The sequence below is a fragment of the Syngnathus acus genome, chromosome 9 (assembly GCF_901709675.1).
Source record: "Syngnathus acus chromosome 9, fSynAcu1.2, whole genome shotgun sequence".
NCBI classification, from domain to species: Eukaryota; Metazoa; Chordata; class Actinopteri; order Syngnathiformes; family Syngnathidae; genus Syngnathus; species Syngnathus acus.
This window is the reverse complement of record NC_051094.1, coordinates 1,146,452-1,159,942: the sequence shown is the minus strand read 5'-3', so window position 1 is coordinate 1,159,942 and position 13,491 is coordinate 1,146,452. Positions and strand designations below refer to the sequence as shown.

Sequence of the window (13,491 nt, the reverse complement as noted above, 5' to 3'; positions counted from 1 at the left end):
CAATGAGTTATTTGTGGGGGAAACATCCTTCCCCCCGTCGCTGCTTTGTGACTCAACATGAATGAGGTGGAAGCAGTACAAAGCAAAGGGGAATGGTGCTTTCCGCCGGGTTATGAGCGCAAAACCTCTTGTTGAGTCACAGATACGTTTCCAAACCAAACAGCGCTCCGACTCCAATTACGTCCGAAAAACCCGGCGCGCCAAACGAGTTTCCGAACCCCCCCCCCCCTCCAGAATCGGAACATTCTCCAACACACCTTGCGGCAGCTTCACATCAACACCTCACGTTCGGAGCCCACTCCGAAGCGATCGTCGCGTCGGAATGACCGGAGCTCCTTCTGAATGGGTGGACTTGGGAATGTCGCTCCACCTTCTGTTCGTTTAACATCAACAACATCCTTTGTGATAGCCCACTGCTTTGCTTGGCATCATCTGGCCCTCGGTCGGGGAGGAGATACTATTTTTAGGCCGTCCTGTATGAATTAGCCTGTGTTCAGTGTTCTCTCTGTGGGGCAGTTGAGATCTACCTGATTCTGGGGATGCCATTAGCCCTTCTAATAAAGGCCAGATTGTGGGAATGCTGGCAGTTAACGTGACTGGCCTGTGGCTTGCTGACAGACGCTCCCACCATGGAGCGGCGGTGGACAGAGGCTGCTTCATTTTCCTATCCGCCAGAGAGACGCTATCAGCTGCTTGGCTACCGCAGACGCTTTAGCTTGTCTTCTTTTTTCCCATGGGGAATTTAAAAGCCTCTCGTCTTATGATAGGAGATTCGTTGACTCCGTGGCCATTCAATGCTTCTGTGACAAAGAATGAATGGCGCGATGACAACAAAAAAAGTACAAGTTGAGATAGAAAGCGTTTTGAGTCTCATGAATGAGAACAGTCTTATGTGGTTTATCTCGAAGGTCTCAGGGGCTTTTACACAAGATGGTATTTAAGTCAAACAGATAAAAGCTGAGCTGTTGTTGTGTTTTGGACGGCTCTTTTCAAAACGTATCGCTACCATCTCAACATTAAGGCCCACCACACACACCGAGCGGGGTTTTGCAGCTAGTTTTCATGCTAGTTTGGCTGGGATTGAAAATTGGAATCAATGTAACGGCTTCATTGGCTTACATCCTGGACCGGTAGCTCCACCCTTAAAAGTGTTGGGTTAAAAACATCCCAATTTGGCTGATGAAGCCAAATTGGGTTGTTTCTAACTGGGCAGTTTTAAGGGTGGAGCCAATTGCAGGACAGATCAGACCAATCAGACTCAAATGTCACTGAGTGGGAACTGAACCAACCAAAGTCAAGCGAGGAAACCAAAGTAGTCAAATGTTTTCGGATATGACCGGCCAGATAAGAGACAACGCAACTCGATAAGATATTTTCACAGGATTGTTTCCATATAAACGAGCTCTCAACTTTGATTGCCAAACGACAAGGTAAGAGTCTACGTAGTGTTTCGGCTTTGATCAGATCCGATCTGTGTTTGGAGATGGTGTGTTTGAAAATGCTCAATTGTGTCATCTCCATTTCGTCACCTCTTTCTTTCCTGTCTTCTCATCTAAAACATGCTGACACTGGCAGCGTGTGGATTTGATCCAGACAAGCTCCTCGAGGTCTGAGCATTATCTCGCACATGAATTTTCAGATGTTCTCATGGCGCCGAATTCCGCATGAAGAAGTCGAAGCGTATCCTGAGGAGACTTTTTCAGTCAAGCTTCTACTGCTTAATTTGTTTGAAGTTGCTTAGGTGCCAGAACGTCCTTCACAGTGAAGTTGACCCATTGCGCAGCTGCTGTTGTTTAATATTCTTCATAAATCAAGTTTTCTCTTCGAACGGCGCTGGCATGTTGGAATGGATTCCATTTGGAATGTTCAAAGAAACAGTCGCATTTTCCATCGTGCGCAACGGCCGCTTTGAAGTCATTGAAGCGAGCGTCCGGTCTGTGTAGCGAAACTTGGTCTGAAGCCCGAGTGATTTGTTATGAGCGTTGTGTTCGCTGTTGTTTAAACACCATGGAGGGAATCAACCACACTTTTCAAAACTAATTGGCACCAGTAGCTGTATGACTTAGTGACTTTTATGGGGACTTTCATGGCCATTCATGTCACTGGATGATGTCAAGAAGAAATTGACTGCTGCTATAACTACAGCTGCTGTGTTTTTGCCCGTCCACTCGCAGTAGCACAATAAATCAGATTTTCAAGTTGAAGATGTTCCTCTCAGGATTAGGAATGATCTTCACCACAATGCGCTGCCATGTACCCAAAGATGAAAATACTTGAGCGTGTTGTTGTTACCACAACATCACATCATGGGATGATGGTTAGCTCCTCCAAATGGATGGTTCTGCAAAATTCATCTGGGAAATGAAATTTTGTTGACAAAATATGGTAGACATCTGTGTTTTTCTTGCTTTTAGTAAATAATAGCAATCGTAACGCTTGGTGATTATTTTGCTGTGTCCCTTGAGGGCTACACACAATTGGCTTCAGTGTTGACTTTGCTTTGATTCGATTTAGCTTGGTTTCAGGTTTCGTCACGTTTTCCTGTGTTCCGTGTTCATGTCTTGTTTGCTCGTCTTGGATTTCATCTCCACCTGTTCTCTTCAACGCTGTTCCTTGCGTCTGCCTATCAGCTTCAGCCACTCGTGTCTTGCTAGTTTGCTTATATTTAGTTTCTGCTTTTCGTTGGGAGTTATTGGTCCATTGCTGTGGTTGGTTGTCTGGTCCCTGTAGACATGTCAATTGTTTTTTGGGGGCGGGGCTTGGCTGAGTTACGGTTTATACTCTTATGCACACCTTACTTGCCTTTGTTAGTGTGAAGGCGAAAATTCCAATTCATTTTCCGTTTTCGCAAAATTCGCCAATTTACGGCAAATGATTCCTTCTTAATGGCACGTTCAACATTTCACATTGACATCGTTCCAGTTTGAGATTCACATCATTCAGCACATTCAAATCACATTGGGGAAGATTTTCAACATTCCTAAAATTGCCAAGTTCAAAAATTTCACGTTTAAAATTTTGAAATTCACGCCAAATTTTCCAAAATTTGGTTTTTCCCTTCTAATTTCTACATTTTTCAACCGATTCAACCCATTCCAACTTGAAACATCATTCTGCAGCATTCCCCAAGTATTTATTCAGCTTCTTCGCCTTCACATGCAATTTCTGCAGAAATTGCAAATTCTAAAAGCTCTAATTTTGAGACTTCTGCATTTGGGGCATTTACATCTACTACATGTAACAGGAGATTGAACCTAATCAATGAGAGGAAACGAAGAGTGTTCCACACGTGGCAAAAGTGTGTTGAAGGAAAAATCATCACATTGGAGCTGAAGCAAAGTCGTTGACCGCGGCTGCACAAGCGCAAAATGTCGTCGAAGATTTAGATGCTTTGCCTCACTGGAAAAATGAGTTCATGTTGGAAGACGAGCATTGATCGGTCCTAGCAGTAAACAAAAGAGTCAACAAATATTTGGGGAAAAGCTGTTGCCTGGTTGACTGAAAAACGCTGTGGCTTGAATTCAAATTTAAAGCTTCATCTTGAGTGGAAAGCTTTGAGGTTTTGCTTTTAATACTCAAGTCAATCGGCTGAACGAATAATCACACCCAGGTATACGAAAAAAAATATCATGTCAGGCACACATGTAATATGTACAATAGCCACAGAATCTGGATCTTTTAAATGTTTAAAACGTAGCATTGGTGGTCCAGAAAATGGACAAATGGATATCATTAACCACGATGAAAAAATATTGGAGGTATGTCCTACAATAATTGTGCGGTGATGGCTCCCAGTCCCAAGACGTCTGCATAAGTAGGCTGAGACCCAAAAATCTGGAACGATATTTTTTGGCTCCACTGATTTTTGCAATGAACAATGTCTAGGTACTATTAAACTAATTTCATCCATGAAAACATTGAATAAGTACATCTGGCAGCGAGTTATTTGTGTGTCCTGCATGAAGCCCGCTGTGAATAATAACAATATTACCTTCTTCAATTTTGTCCAATTACATGGCACAAAGTAAAAGGTCCTTCATCTAAATGTGGTTGTCTTTGGCTTTGCTGGACATGCTTTGGCAGAACAAACTGTAATAGTTTGTTTTACGAATACTTTTTCAGGTCCCGGTGTCTTGAGAGTAGCGAGCGCCATGTGTGGGTAGAGAAGGGCAAGTGTTAGAACAGGGGCAGCGGTCTGAATGGGTTTGTGTAAGCACAAGAACTTGTCAATCCACTCTGTGAGAAGAACCGCTACTTGGAACAAATGAAATCCAATACAAAAAATAATCATGTTTTTCTTGAGGTCGAAATAACCATCGGTCATTGAGACAACGCAACCATATCATGTTGAAAATACTTCTGCCAATAACGTGTAAACGTGTGGGCGTCTCTTACGCTTTGATAGTCCGATGCACCTGAGCGCTCCTTCCGTCTGCGAGACCCCATCTGTCTCCAGTTTGTCCCCCCTCACCGGGGCAGCCCACCCTGCGCCGCCTGCCTCCGCTCGGCATGCCAACAAGTCCGGATCTCGCCTGGGAGGAAGTGCAATGTTTTCACTGGGAAGTTCAGGATTAGCGGACCATTGCGGGATTTTCATTCCATCTCTTGGTAGCTGCTCTCAAGAAAGGAAGCCCCGCCCCCTCCTTTTTTTCTTACATAAGTCAGCAAGGGCCTGTGCGGATTCATGAGCTTCATCCCCCACCAAAAAATAAACCTGATTATGTCAAAATTACAGAACAGTATACATGGCGAGTGACAGCACAAACTGGCTTACTTTACATAAATGTTGACCTTTACATTTGGAATGTTTTTCCACTTTTTGATTGAACTATAATAAAGGTAGAAGTATTCACATAGAGAGATAACTAGGTCATTTAAACCATTTTGAGATATCTAGGGCAGAATCTTATTTGACCATAAGTACACAAAAACGTGTGAAAAAAAATGATTATCATGTATAAGGAAAAGGAGTAGTCCTCGGATAGAACCCTGTGGTACTCCACAAGTGCGGCACGGTCTGATGACCATCCATTTATGCACACAAAGCGTTGCCCACCCTAAATATAATTTGTAAACCACATATTTTGTAGTTCCCGATAACTTCATTGAGTTTTGAAGGCTTTCGATTGAAATCAATACATTTACAGAAAGAAAATCCGAGAGCAAATTCATTCCCGTTGACTGCAAAACTATCAACTTTGTTAACCAATGAAATGTACTGTTCTTATGTGACCCGGATGACAAGCTATTATGATGATGTGTGTGGCTCCGTGCCTAGTGTGGAAAGGTAACAAATCAGCAAGGAGGAAGTCAATCAGCGGTCCAAGCGGGGTGGGGGGCAGAACAATACGCTTGTGACACCAAGCCAAGTGGGGAAAGTGGGAGTCAACACGGTGAAACTTTCCAAGGGAATGTGGACCTGTCTGTGCATGTGCATGCACGTGTACCCATGGCGTGCGGCCTTTTATTTGCATGCGTGTGTGTGTGGGGGGGAACTTCAGTTGTGTGTATTGCACCTGGCTGTGCTAGTTGTGCGTCAACAGCGGTGAGTCGCAGTCGCGCTGCTCGGAGTTGTGCTAACCTTTCAGACAAAAGGCCGTGACGCTCGTGGGCTTCTGCTAATCCTGTGACGAAAGCGTTTTGAATGTCACGTATTCTTCTGGCCGCTGTCAAAATCAGATTTAAAAGTGTGCTTGACTCGCGTCGCTTGGACAACCGCTGAGCAAGGGTGAGGTGAGAAAGCATTTTGGTCAATAGGAATATTGACGCACGCATTATTTCAGTCACAGATACTACAGTACTGTCAAATTTACCATTTAAACTATGTCCAAATAAAATTAAAATAAACAATATAATAATAAATAAAATAAATACACTGTCTCAACTTATCACAGGGGTGGTCTGAAATGTAACTCTTGTGATAAACAACAAATCACAATTAAACAGCAGTCCAAAGACCAGGACCTGGTTTAGCTCAAAGGCTAGGCTAACTGTTTGTCTGCTTTCCTTGCCTCTTTTTTTCAGATGTCAGAATCTGACCCAGCATGTCTTAAGACTGATTTCTATAATAATAATAATAATGATAATATATACTGCACAGCTCCCCTGAAGAAAACTCCAACAACCGCCGCAAAGTTCAAAATGTTCTGGAAAAATATACCTCAAAAATCTAATAAAACATTCCGAAGAATCTAAAGGATGAGCTCCCCGAGTGTATTTTGTATTTTCTTTGGTATTTTGTGTTTTATGTGACGTTACCGCAGAAGGTACCGTAGGCGGGGAAACAGAAACGTGGGATGGTAATTATTCAACCAGAAATGAAAAATGATAGCGACACCAAAACGATTTGGTCGCTCAGTTAACTCGGTGTTCCTAAAAAACAAATAAGGAAAGATGTTAACATTTGAAAATGATAGGCTCCCTTGCACTGAAAAACATATGTTGCATAATAAACAATGTTTGACGGGTTGAGCATATTTTTCAAATGTGAGAGCCAAATGCCCACAAAATAGCACCATTTGGAGGTTCGGCACCAAAAAATCCAACAAAATACTCACCAAAGGATTTTCAAGTCTTTTTGTATTTTGTGTTTATATGTGACGCTGCCGCAGACGAGTACAGTTTGCGTTATGGCGTATTTTTGACATATGACATCAGGCACAAATAAACAAACAGAAATTTGACCAAAATTCATTCTTCTACTATGGTGAAAATTAACACGCAATGAATTGACCTACTGTTAATTCCAAAGAACAAAACTTTGTCAATACATCTGTGTGCCTGAAACATTTTCTTTCAATCTGTTTCCATTGTCTGATGCAATCTTGCTCCTCTTTTCAGTCTATGAAAGCGTCACTTAGTGACTCATCAAAACGTTTGCAAAAAGAACAATTTCAACAATATCAACAATCTGGCCGTGTATCCAGCTTCACAGGAATGCCCGGAGCAAGAGTCCATCAGATGCCAAGCTGACAGAGCGTGCAAACTCCACGTGATACTATATCAAGATTTGATTTTTAAGCATTTACGCCGCCGCCGCGTCGCTGACATCATCCGATTTGCTCCATCAACACTGGCAACAACAGAAATCCTACACCTGGTGGAGGCCACCCTTTCAAGCTGTCTTTCGCTCCTCTTTCATGTGGAGATTTTGGGCTGGAGGCGATAAAATTGCTGCAGGGTGACAGCACAAAAGAGCCTTTTAACAGAGCACATAGGTGATGTGCGAGGAAATGCCGGCCGGCACCAAAGATGCCTTTGTCATATCATGCGGCGACGGTTTCGAGGTTCTCCGCTGGAAAGTGTCCAAATGGAGGAAGGATGAGTCACGGCGGCCTGTAGGTGATCAAGACGTTAGAGAATTGTTGGGAACACGATATCCATAGGAACCACAACCTCTGAGGTCAACTCTCCTGTCTGCTTTTTAAATCCGAACTGCAAAAAAAAAAAAAAACCCCGAGGGTGAATCACTGGTTATTTAGGCCCCCCGGAATGATGAATGAACAAAAAAGATTTGCCTAGCAAACTATATAACAGACATTTGAACTCACGTGAGCTATTAAATGAATTCTAAGAATGTGCCTGACCCTGGGCTGCGTAGTCCAGCTGACGCCTAGAGTCACCTTCTGTACTGTACGCAGCTGCGGCGGTGACGTGCGGGCCAAAGACAATCGCTCTGGTGGTGCTGCTCACTGGCGGCGTGAGCCAATGTGCCAGTTTTGCTTGGCGTGCGATAAACGGCAGCAAGAAAGAAAATTCCACTTTTGAAATAAGACCCTCAGGATATCTTGTGGTCAACCAGCGAGGAAGAGATATCCAAAAGGAGACCCTAATAGCTGCTTTGAGTTCTTTGCAAGAAAATGGGTGTCTCCTGTTATCACCAGGAAAGTTTTTGAAATTCTCTAACAGTTCTCACCGTAGCAAACAATCGAACGGCTTGACGTGCGCAAGGCGAGTACGCACATGCATTTGCGCGTGTGTCATGCGCTACATTGAAAGCAGCCGCCGTTGCGATGGCGAGGTGAAAAGTTAGCGGCTGCCCGGCGGCCTCCGGCTACACAATGAAGACATCCTTGGAGATGGTCTTTGTTTACTGTCCGGTTGTCAGGGAGTCCTCCCAAGTCAGGCAATAAGGAAAGGGATTATTTGCTTTGGCACTGGAAGAAGGATCTAATCAGATAACTGTGACATGTGAAAACACAAGCATCCAATTCTCTCCATATCTGCGTCAGTTTCTGCTCACCTTTGCCTCTCTGACCTCGGGGACGCTTTCTCAGGTTGTGAAGCATTTCCTACGAGCTTGTTCTCATCGCAGTTTGGTCGAGATTTCAGACGAGAAATAATGCACTGTTGTATTAGGAGAGATTTGACAACTGAGAATTCATTAGCGCTCGAGTCCTCCGTCAGAAGATCATCAAACAGCTGCAGCTCGGGTCCGACCGGATGAAAGAAATTTGAACGTATTTCTCAAGCCCTAAAGACTATAGGATATATTTTAAAATACCTCTGTGTCAATATAATTCTATACAAAAGATTTCAGGGGTAAGATGATAACTCAGTTCCTCCTTGTGGGATTTATTTTGGACATACATGACAATCAATAGCAATAAAAAGTTATTTATAACATTATGGTTTATTTTATTTATTCATATTTATTTTCTTTGTTTCATTTATTTTCAGTTGTCACCTTCAGTGCCGCTCTCTTTTAGTCCAGTCTCATTTCCTGATGATGAAAGTAGATTTTTTTTCTTTGGCACAATTGTGTGCTGGTCAGTATTAATGATGATGCAGGATTTGTAAAGAATTATTTTCCCTTCGCTGGAGATCTTTTTTTTTCTTCCTTGCCTGGCTGTGGAGGGCCCGATAAGCTGGGTCACCCGAATTGTCACGTCTAATTGCCACATCTCGCTTGGGTGTCGTTGTAATGAAACACCGCTGGAGAGGAGCCAGGAAAGGTGAAGATTACACAGCGTGAGCCACTCACGGCACAATCCATCCCTTCATGTCGCCCACACTCTCAGTATCAGCAAGTATTGTGAGGGCCCGGCTGAGGGATGACAGGAGCGTTGAGGTAACCATTTTGCTAAGTGATGCATCTCAGCCCCGCATTGTGCCACAACGTGATGATGCCACCGCAAAGCTGCGCCCGGTGAATGAAGACGTGACAAAGGCTGATTATTTCATGAGATGGAAAGTTTCCAGGGTGTGAATATTTCAGTGTGGGGTATTTTGGTTGAGGGATATCTGATATCGCAACACATCTATAAATAGCTCTCTCTATGTGTTGACCGTGAAGAAAATAACCAAAATAAATGTCCCACATAAAAAAAAAAAATTCCATAGGTGTGAATGGTTGTTTTTTTATTTCTTTGATTTAAATTATTTTTATTTAATGTCTACTTTTTCCCCAAAGTCTGCTCCAAGCGGTTCCTGTTCAGCCACAAATGGATGAATGGAAATTAATATCCTGTATTTAACATGCCTTCAATTTTGCCCTTTTCTTCCTAAAGCTAAGTTAAATAGTAAGCATCTTTGGTCACTCTAAACTTTATTTGAACAAAATCTGTAAATAACCTCCCAAGAAGTTTGGGTTTCAGTAATGACCTATTTTGCAAGTTCTTTGGTATCCAGCTACACAGATCTGGGACAAGACAATGCGTTTCTTGGATTACACTTCAAATGAGAGGAGGAGTTAGTGGTTGAATTTAATAGAAAGCAACAGAAAAGGTTTGAATTATGGTTTGGACTAAATGATGGGTATCACTCACGTCTATGCGGCTAAGGCTTGTTTACAGGCAAAATAAAATGTGAAGCTCGCCAAGCAAAAGGGCCTCTTACGATCACAATGGCAAAAGTCGTCTTTTCATGACATTTTACCATTTTGCGTGTATTATCTAGAAAACAACAAGAGTGGGACCGGATAGGTTTTTGTACAACTTCCCATTCCCTTACACAGGTGTCAAACACAAGGCCCGGCCGGGGGCCAGCTACGGATCACCACATCATTTTGTGTCGCCCGTGAACACAAATTGTGCATCAAATTCATGTCAATACTAACATTACGAATTGTTTTCACTTTTAAAAAAATAGTGATATTGCTAGCAATTTTTATTACCTATTATATTTTTTTAAATATTTGAACAGTTTTTCCTTAGTCTCTGTTTTGAAAACTAGGTATTCATTGAGTTATTTGTTTGTTGTGTAGCCTACACAAAATATAATGACACATTCACACATTTATTTGGGTTGGCAATTTCAATGGCCCTCCGAAGGAAACTATGATGCAGCCCACGACAAAAATGAGTTTGCCTTAGAACATGAAAACTGCTCTGAACTATGATAACTATTCATTTTTTTTTCTTTTCCTCAAAATCTGTCGCTTTATTTTGAAATGTTTATATGTTTAATAAAAAATGAATTACAAATCACATATAAAATGATAGGCTGAGTAATCCCTTGTGATTTACTGCTTCAGCTATTGTGCGTCGTGGCTTTGCTCGTTGCCGGCAGCAGAGTGTCTCTGGTTTCATTCCTCACCGTTTTTAAGAAGCTCATGATGCCGGTGCCGCCGGTGCCCCGTTCCTCCAGCGCAACGGGGGCCATGCTGACGGTCTCCAGCGCTTCGGCCTCCTTGCTCTGGTTCCGTAGTCGGCGGGCTTTAGCGGCGGGGATTGTGATAAAGCGAGTGACGACGGTGATGTGATTGGTGCGCAAAGCCAACAATTTGGTGATGCATTCCTGAAAGGCTTCAATTAGCTCCTCGTCGGCGTGTTGCTGCACAAACGTTCTCAGGGAGGGTTGCAACGAGATGTCCCGGATGAGTTGCTTGTGAGCAGGTAACATGTAATTTCTCATGCATGTTAGAAAGGCACCTGCCAGGTGAAAGCGTCATCACATAAAACAGCCGAAAATAAATCCGACGCTACTCTTACCACTTTTAGCTTCGTGTTTGACTCCCAGAAGTTCGTCGAAGCAGTGCAGTAAACTGCTCTGCGCGGCACTCCCTCCGGAATACTCCATTGGTTCTGTTTGGACTCCTTCGTAAACCAGACCTTTTGGCATACACGGGTTGTCTTTCCATCTGTGGAAGAAGGTCCCAGATACGGACAATATAAAACATTTTGTGATGTAAAAAAAAAAGATTCACATCTATAGTGAGTTGAAAAGTCTACACACCCCTGACATTGAAATAATAACCGAAGGGGGGTGATCAAATGTGCTCGAGAGGAGTAAAAGAGAAGGCATTTGAACTCGGGGTGTGTAGACTTCTGCTACCTCAAATTTGATGTTACAAAAACTGAAGTACCCAGATAAGAAGATCCTCATGATGCCATAGAAGACAGCAGGATCCACATGTTCTATATGAGAAAAATGCAGTACTTTGGTTAAAGTGCTAAAGGAATAATTCTGCTTTTGATTTCAAGAAGCCATTACCATGCAGTAGTCTGAGGCACTTGGCCATTTTGTCTATAGATTGGCTGATGTCTCCTAAGGCTTGGGCCACAGCTTTAGTATCAGCACATCTGACACCATTGATCACTTTAGGAATGCTCTGAAACACAGTCACAATGCATAAATGGTAAAATTATAAATTAAAAAAAAATTGTACTGGAATGTAAATGGTCAAATTATATGCAAAAAAAAAACTGAATTTGAATTTGTATTTCTTGAAGATGAAATGTCTCAATGCATTGATTTCTATATTCAAACATGACTTTAAAACACAAACAGCGACTACATCTTCACCTTCAGAGCAGGAATCGCTGCGAGCTCCACCATTAGCGTGACGATGAAGAAGCCTCGCACATTTTCACCTCCAGGAATACTGACCAGCAGCTCCAAGTTCCTGCGGGAAGCAAATTGAGCTTTAGTTGACACTCTTGAATACTACTCTAAAAACAATTTAAAAACGCACTCACCCAATGTCTAACGGCCTGTTACGGGAAATGCCCGAAAAATGGGAACAACAGAACATTGATGAGGTTTTTTTTTTTTTCAATACAACAAAGACTTGCTCAGCAGTTATTTGGCTTCACCCCTTTGGATCCTTCTTGCGCCAGTTCGCTAGCACGGCGTCAGCATGGGTGAGAATTGGAGGCAGGCCTAAGCGTCGGGACAGCTCCCAGTATGGAACAGCCAGAGTGCGCGGCAGCATCTTGGATGGAGATTATGCGCAGAGAATGCATGTCAGCCTACTTGTTGCTGTAACATTTCAACCTCATCCACCAAACAAGATAATAAGACCAAGACACATCATTTCAAAATTGAATCCACCATTAGTGTTACCCGTAACCAGGGGCAGCTCTAGGATTTTTTTTCCCCTGTCCAAAGGGGGCTCAAGGGGGCGTTGCAAGTTATATCAAATAAAAAAATTCAACCATGAGAGATACCTTGACTGTGTCGATCTCACCCTCCTGCCAAACATATCCCATGGTCATGACACCGAGGGCCAGGTGGGCTAGCCGGAGTTCCCTATGTCTCTGCAGGAACTGGATGCTCAGTTGAGGCATCTGCACAAATACTCCACTGAGTCATGACTCAATAAATCTGATGGAGTGGCTTTGTCAATTTGTGGAGTCCACTTACCTTCTCAATATGCGAGCGCAATTCATGTGCCAGAACAAGCTCTGGGACTTGATGGGCAATGTCCATCCATGGTTGGTAGTAAGGTGGAAGTTCTTGCTTTGGAAATAAATGCAGGAAGATGGAGTTGGTTACGACAATGGGGATTGCATGACAATGTTAGACTAGTTAAGGTCAGATGATGTGGTGGGGCAGAGGGGGGGGGGGGTACAATCAGTTGTTCCACTGGGTGACCTGAGATGTTCTGTATAAAAAGCTTTATACAAACACATATAAACACACGTTGCCTTTCGGAATAAAATTCAAGACAAAGCAAACAGAATGCCAGAATGCGGCTTCCCCCGGTCAATTTGTTCAAATCAATAGCAGTAGCTAGCATACAAGCTAGGCGGTCCATTTTCTAACTGCTAAGTGAGCAGTTTTGACTCTTAGCAAACCAAAAATTCACATTAAAAGTACATTTTCACTTCAATCATTTGAGAGCGTCCGGGCACCGCTTACTACCAATCGGCTATTATTTACAAGCTACTTTCACAAAATGTAGTATATTAGTGGTGAAAAATACCAACCATAGGTTCTGGTAAAATGAAGCCCAGTTCCTCCGAGACGTGGTACACGTGCAGAGAGAAAGGCGCTGTGGAGTCTTTGTCAGCAGCCATTGAGCGTCTAAGAGAGCAACACATATGCGGCACTCGGAATGCATCACAAGACCTCGGCCTGCGTGGACTCCAGCACAGAGTTCACATTAGCCCGATGTCAATAATTACACAACGGCAAAAGTAAAGGAGACCCTGACACTGCACAATGACACATAAAGCGTGGAAAATCAGCACACGCGTTTCAGTTTGTGAATATTTAAGGGGAGATTTCCGCGGGCGTCCGCAATGAGAGATAGAATGCCACGCCACA

General features: G+C 43.0%; 1 protein-coding gene across 2 annotated transcripts; it reads right to left on the bottom strand.

Annotated features, from left to right (window-relative positions):
• Positions 1-10,308: 10,308 nt before the first annotated feature.
• Positions 10,309-13,316, bottom strand: ido1 (indoleamine 2,3-dioxygenase 1). Of its 2 annotated transcripts, XM_037259685.1 has the most exons (10): positions 13,152-13,316; positions 12,586-12,681; positions 12,390-12,509; positions 12,036-12,154; positions 11,919-11,933; positions 11,746-11,845; positions 11,434-11,551; positions 11,306-11,357; positions 10,932-11,080; positions 10,310-10,871 (listed from the first exon to the last, which is right to left on the bottom strand). In XM_037259685.1, exons 1-10 carry the CDS (start codon positions 13,263-13,265, stop codon positions 10,471-10,473), a joined length of 1,284 nt encoding a protein of 427 aa, XP_037115580.1. In that variant the 5' UTR covers positions 13,266-13,316; the 3' UTR covers positions 10,310-10,470. The 2 variants fall into 2 exon arrangements, with proteins under 2 accessions (XP_037115581.1, XP_037115580.1); XM_037259686.1 differs by lacking the exon at positions 12,586-12,681 and having other exon boundaries at positions 10,309-10,871.
• Positions 13,317-13,491: the final 175 nt, after the last annotated feature.

Coding starts and splice junctions, on each gene's coding strand:
- ido1 (XM_037259685.1), bottom strand. CDS start 13,265: ATGTGTTGCTCTCTTAGACGCTCAATGGCTGCTGACAAAGACTCCACA. Junction 12,155..12,389: donor GTGAGATCGACACAGTCAAG/GTATCTCTCATG, acceptor TCTCCATCCAAG/ATGCTGCCGCGCACTCTGGC. Junction 10,872..10,931: donor CAAACACGAAGCTAAAAGTG/GTAAGAGTAGCG, acceptor TTCACCTGGCAG/GTGCCTTTCTAACATGCATG.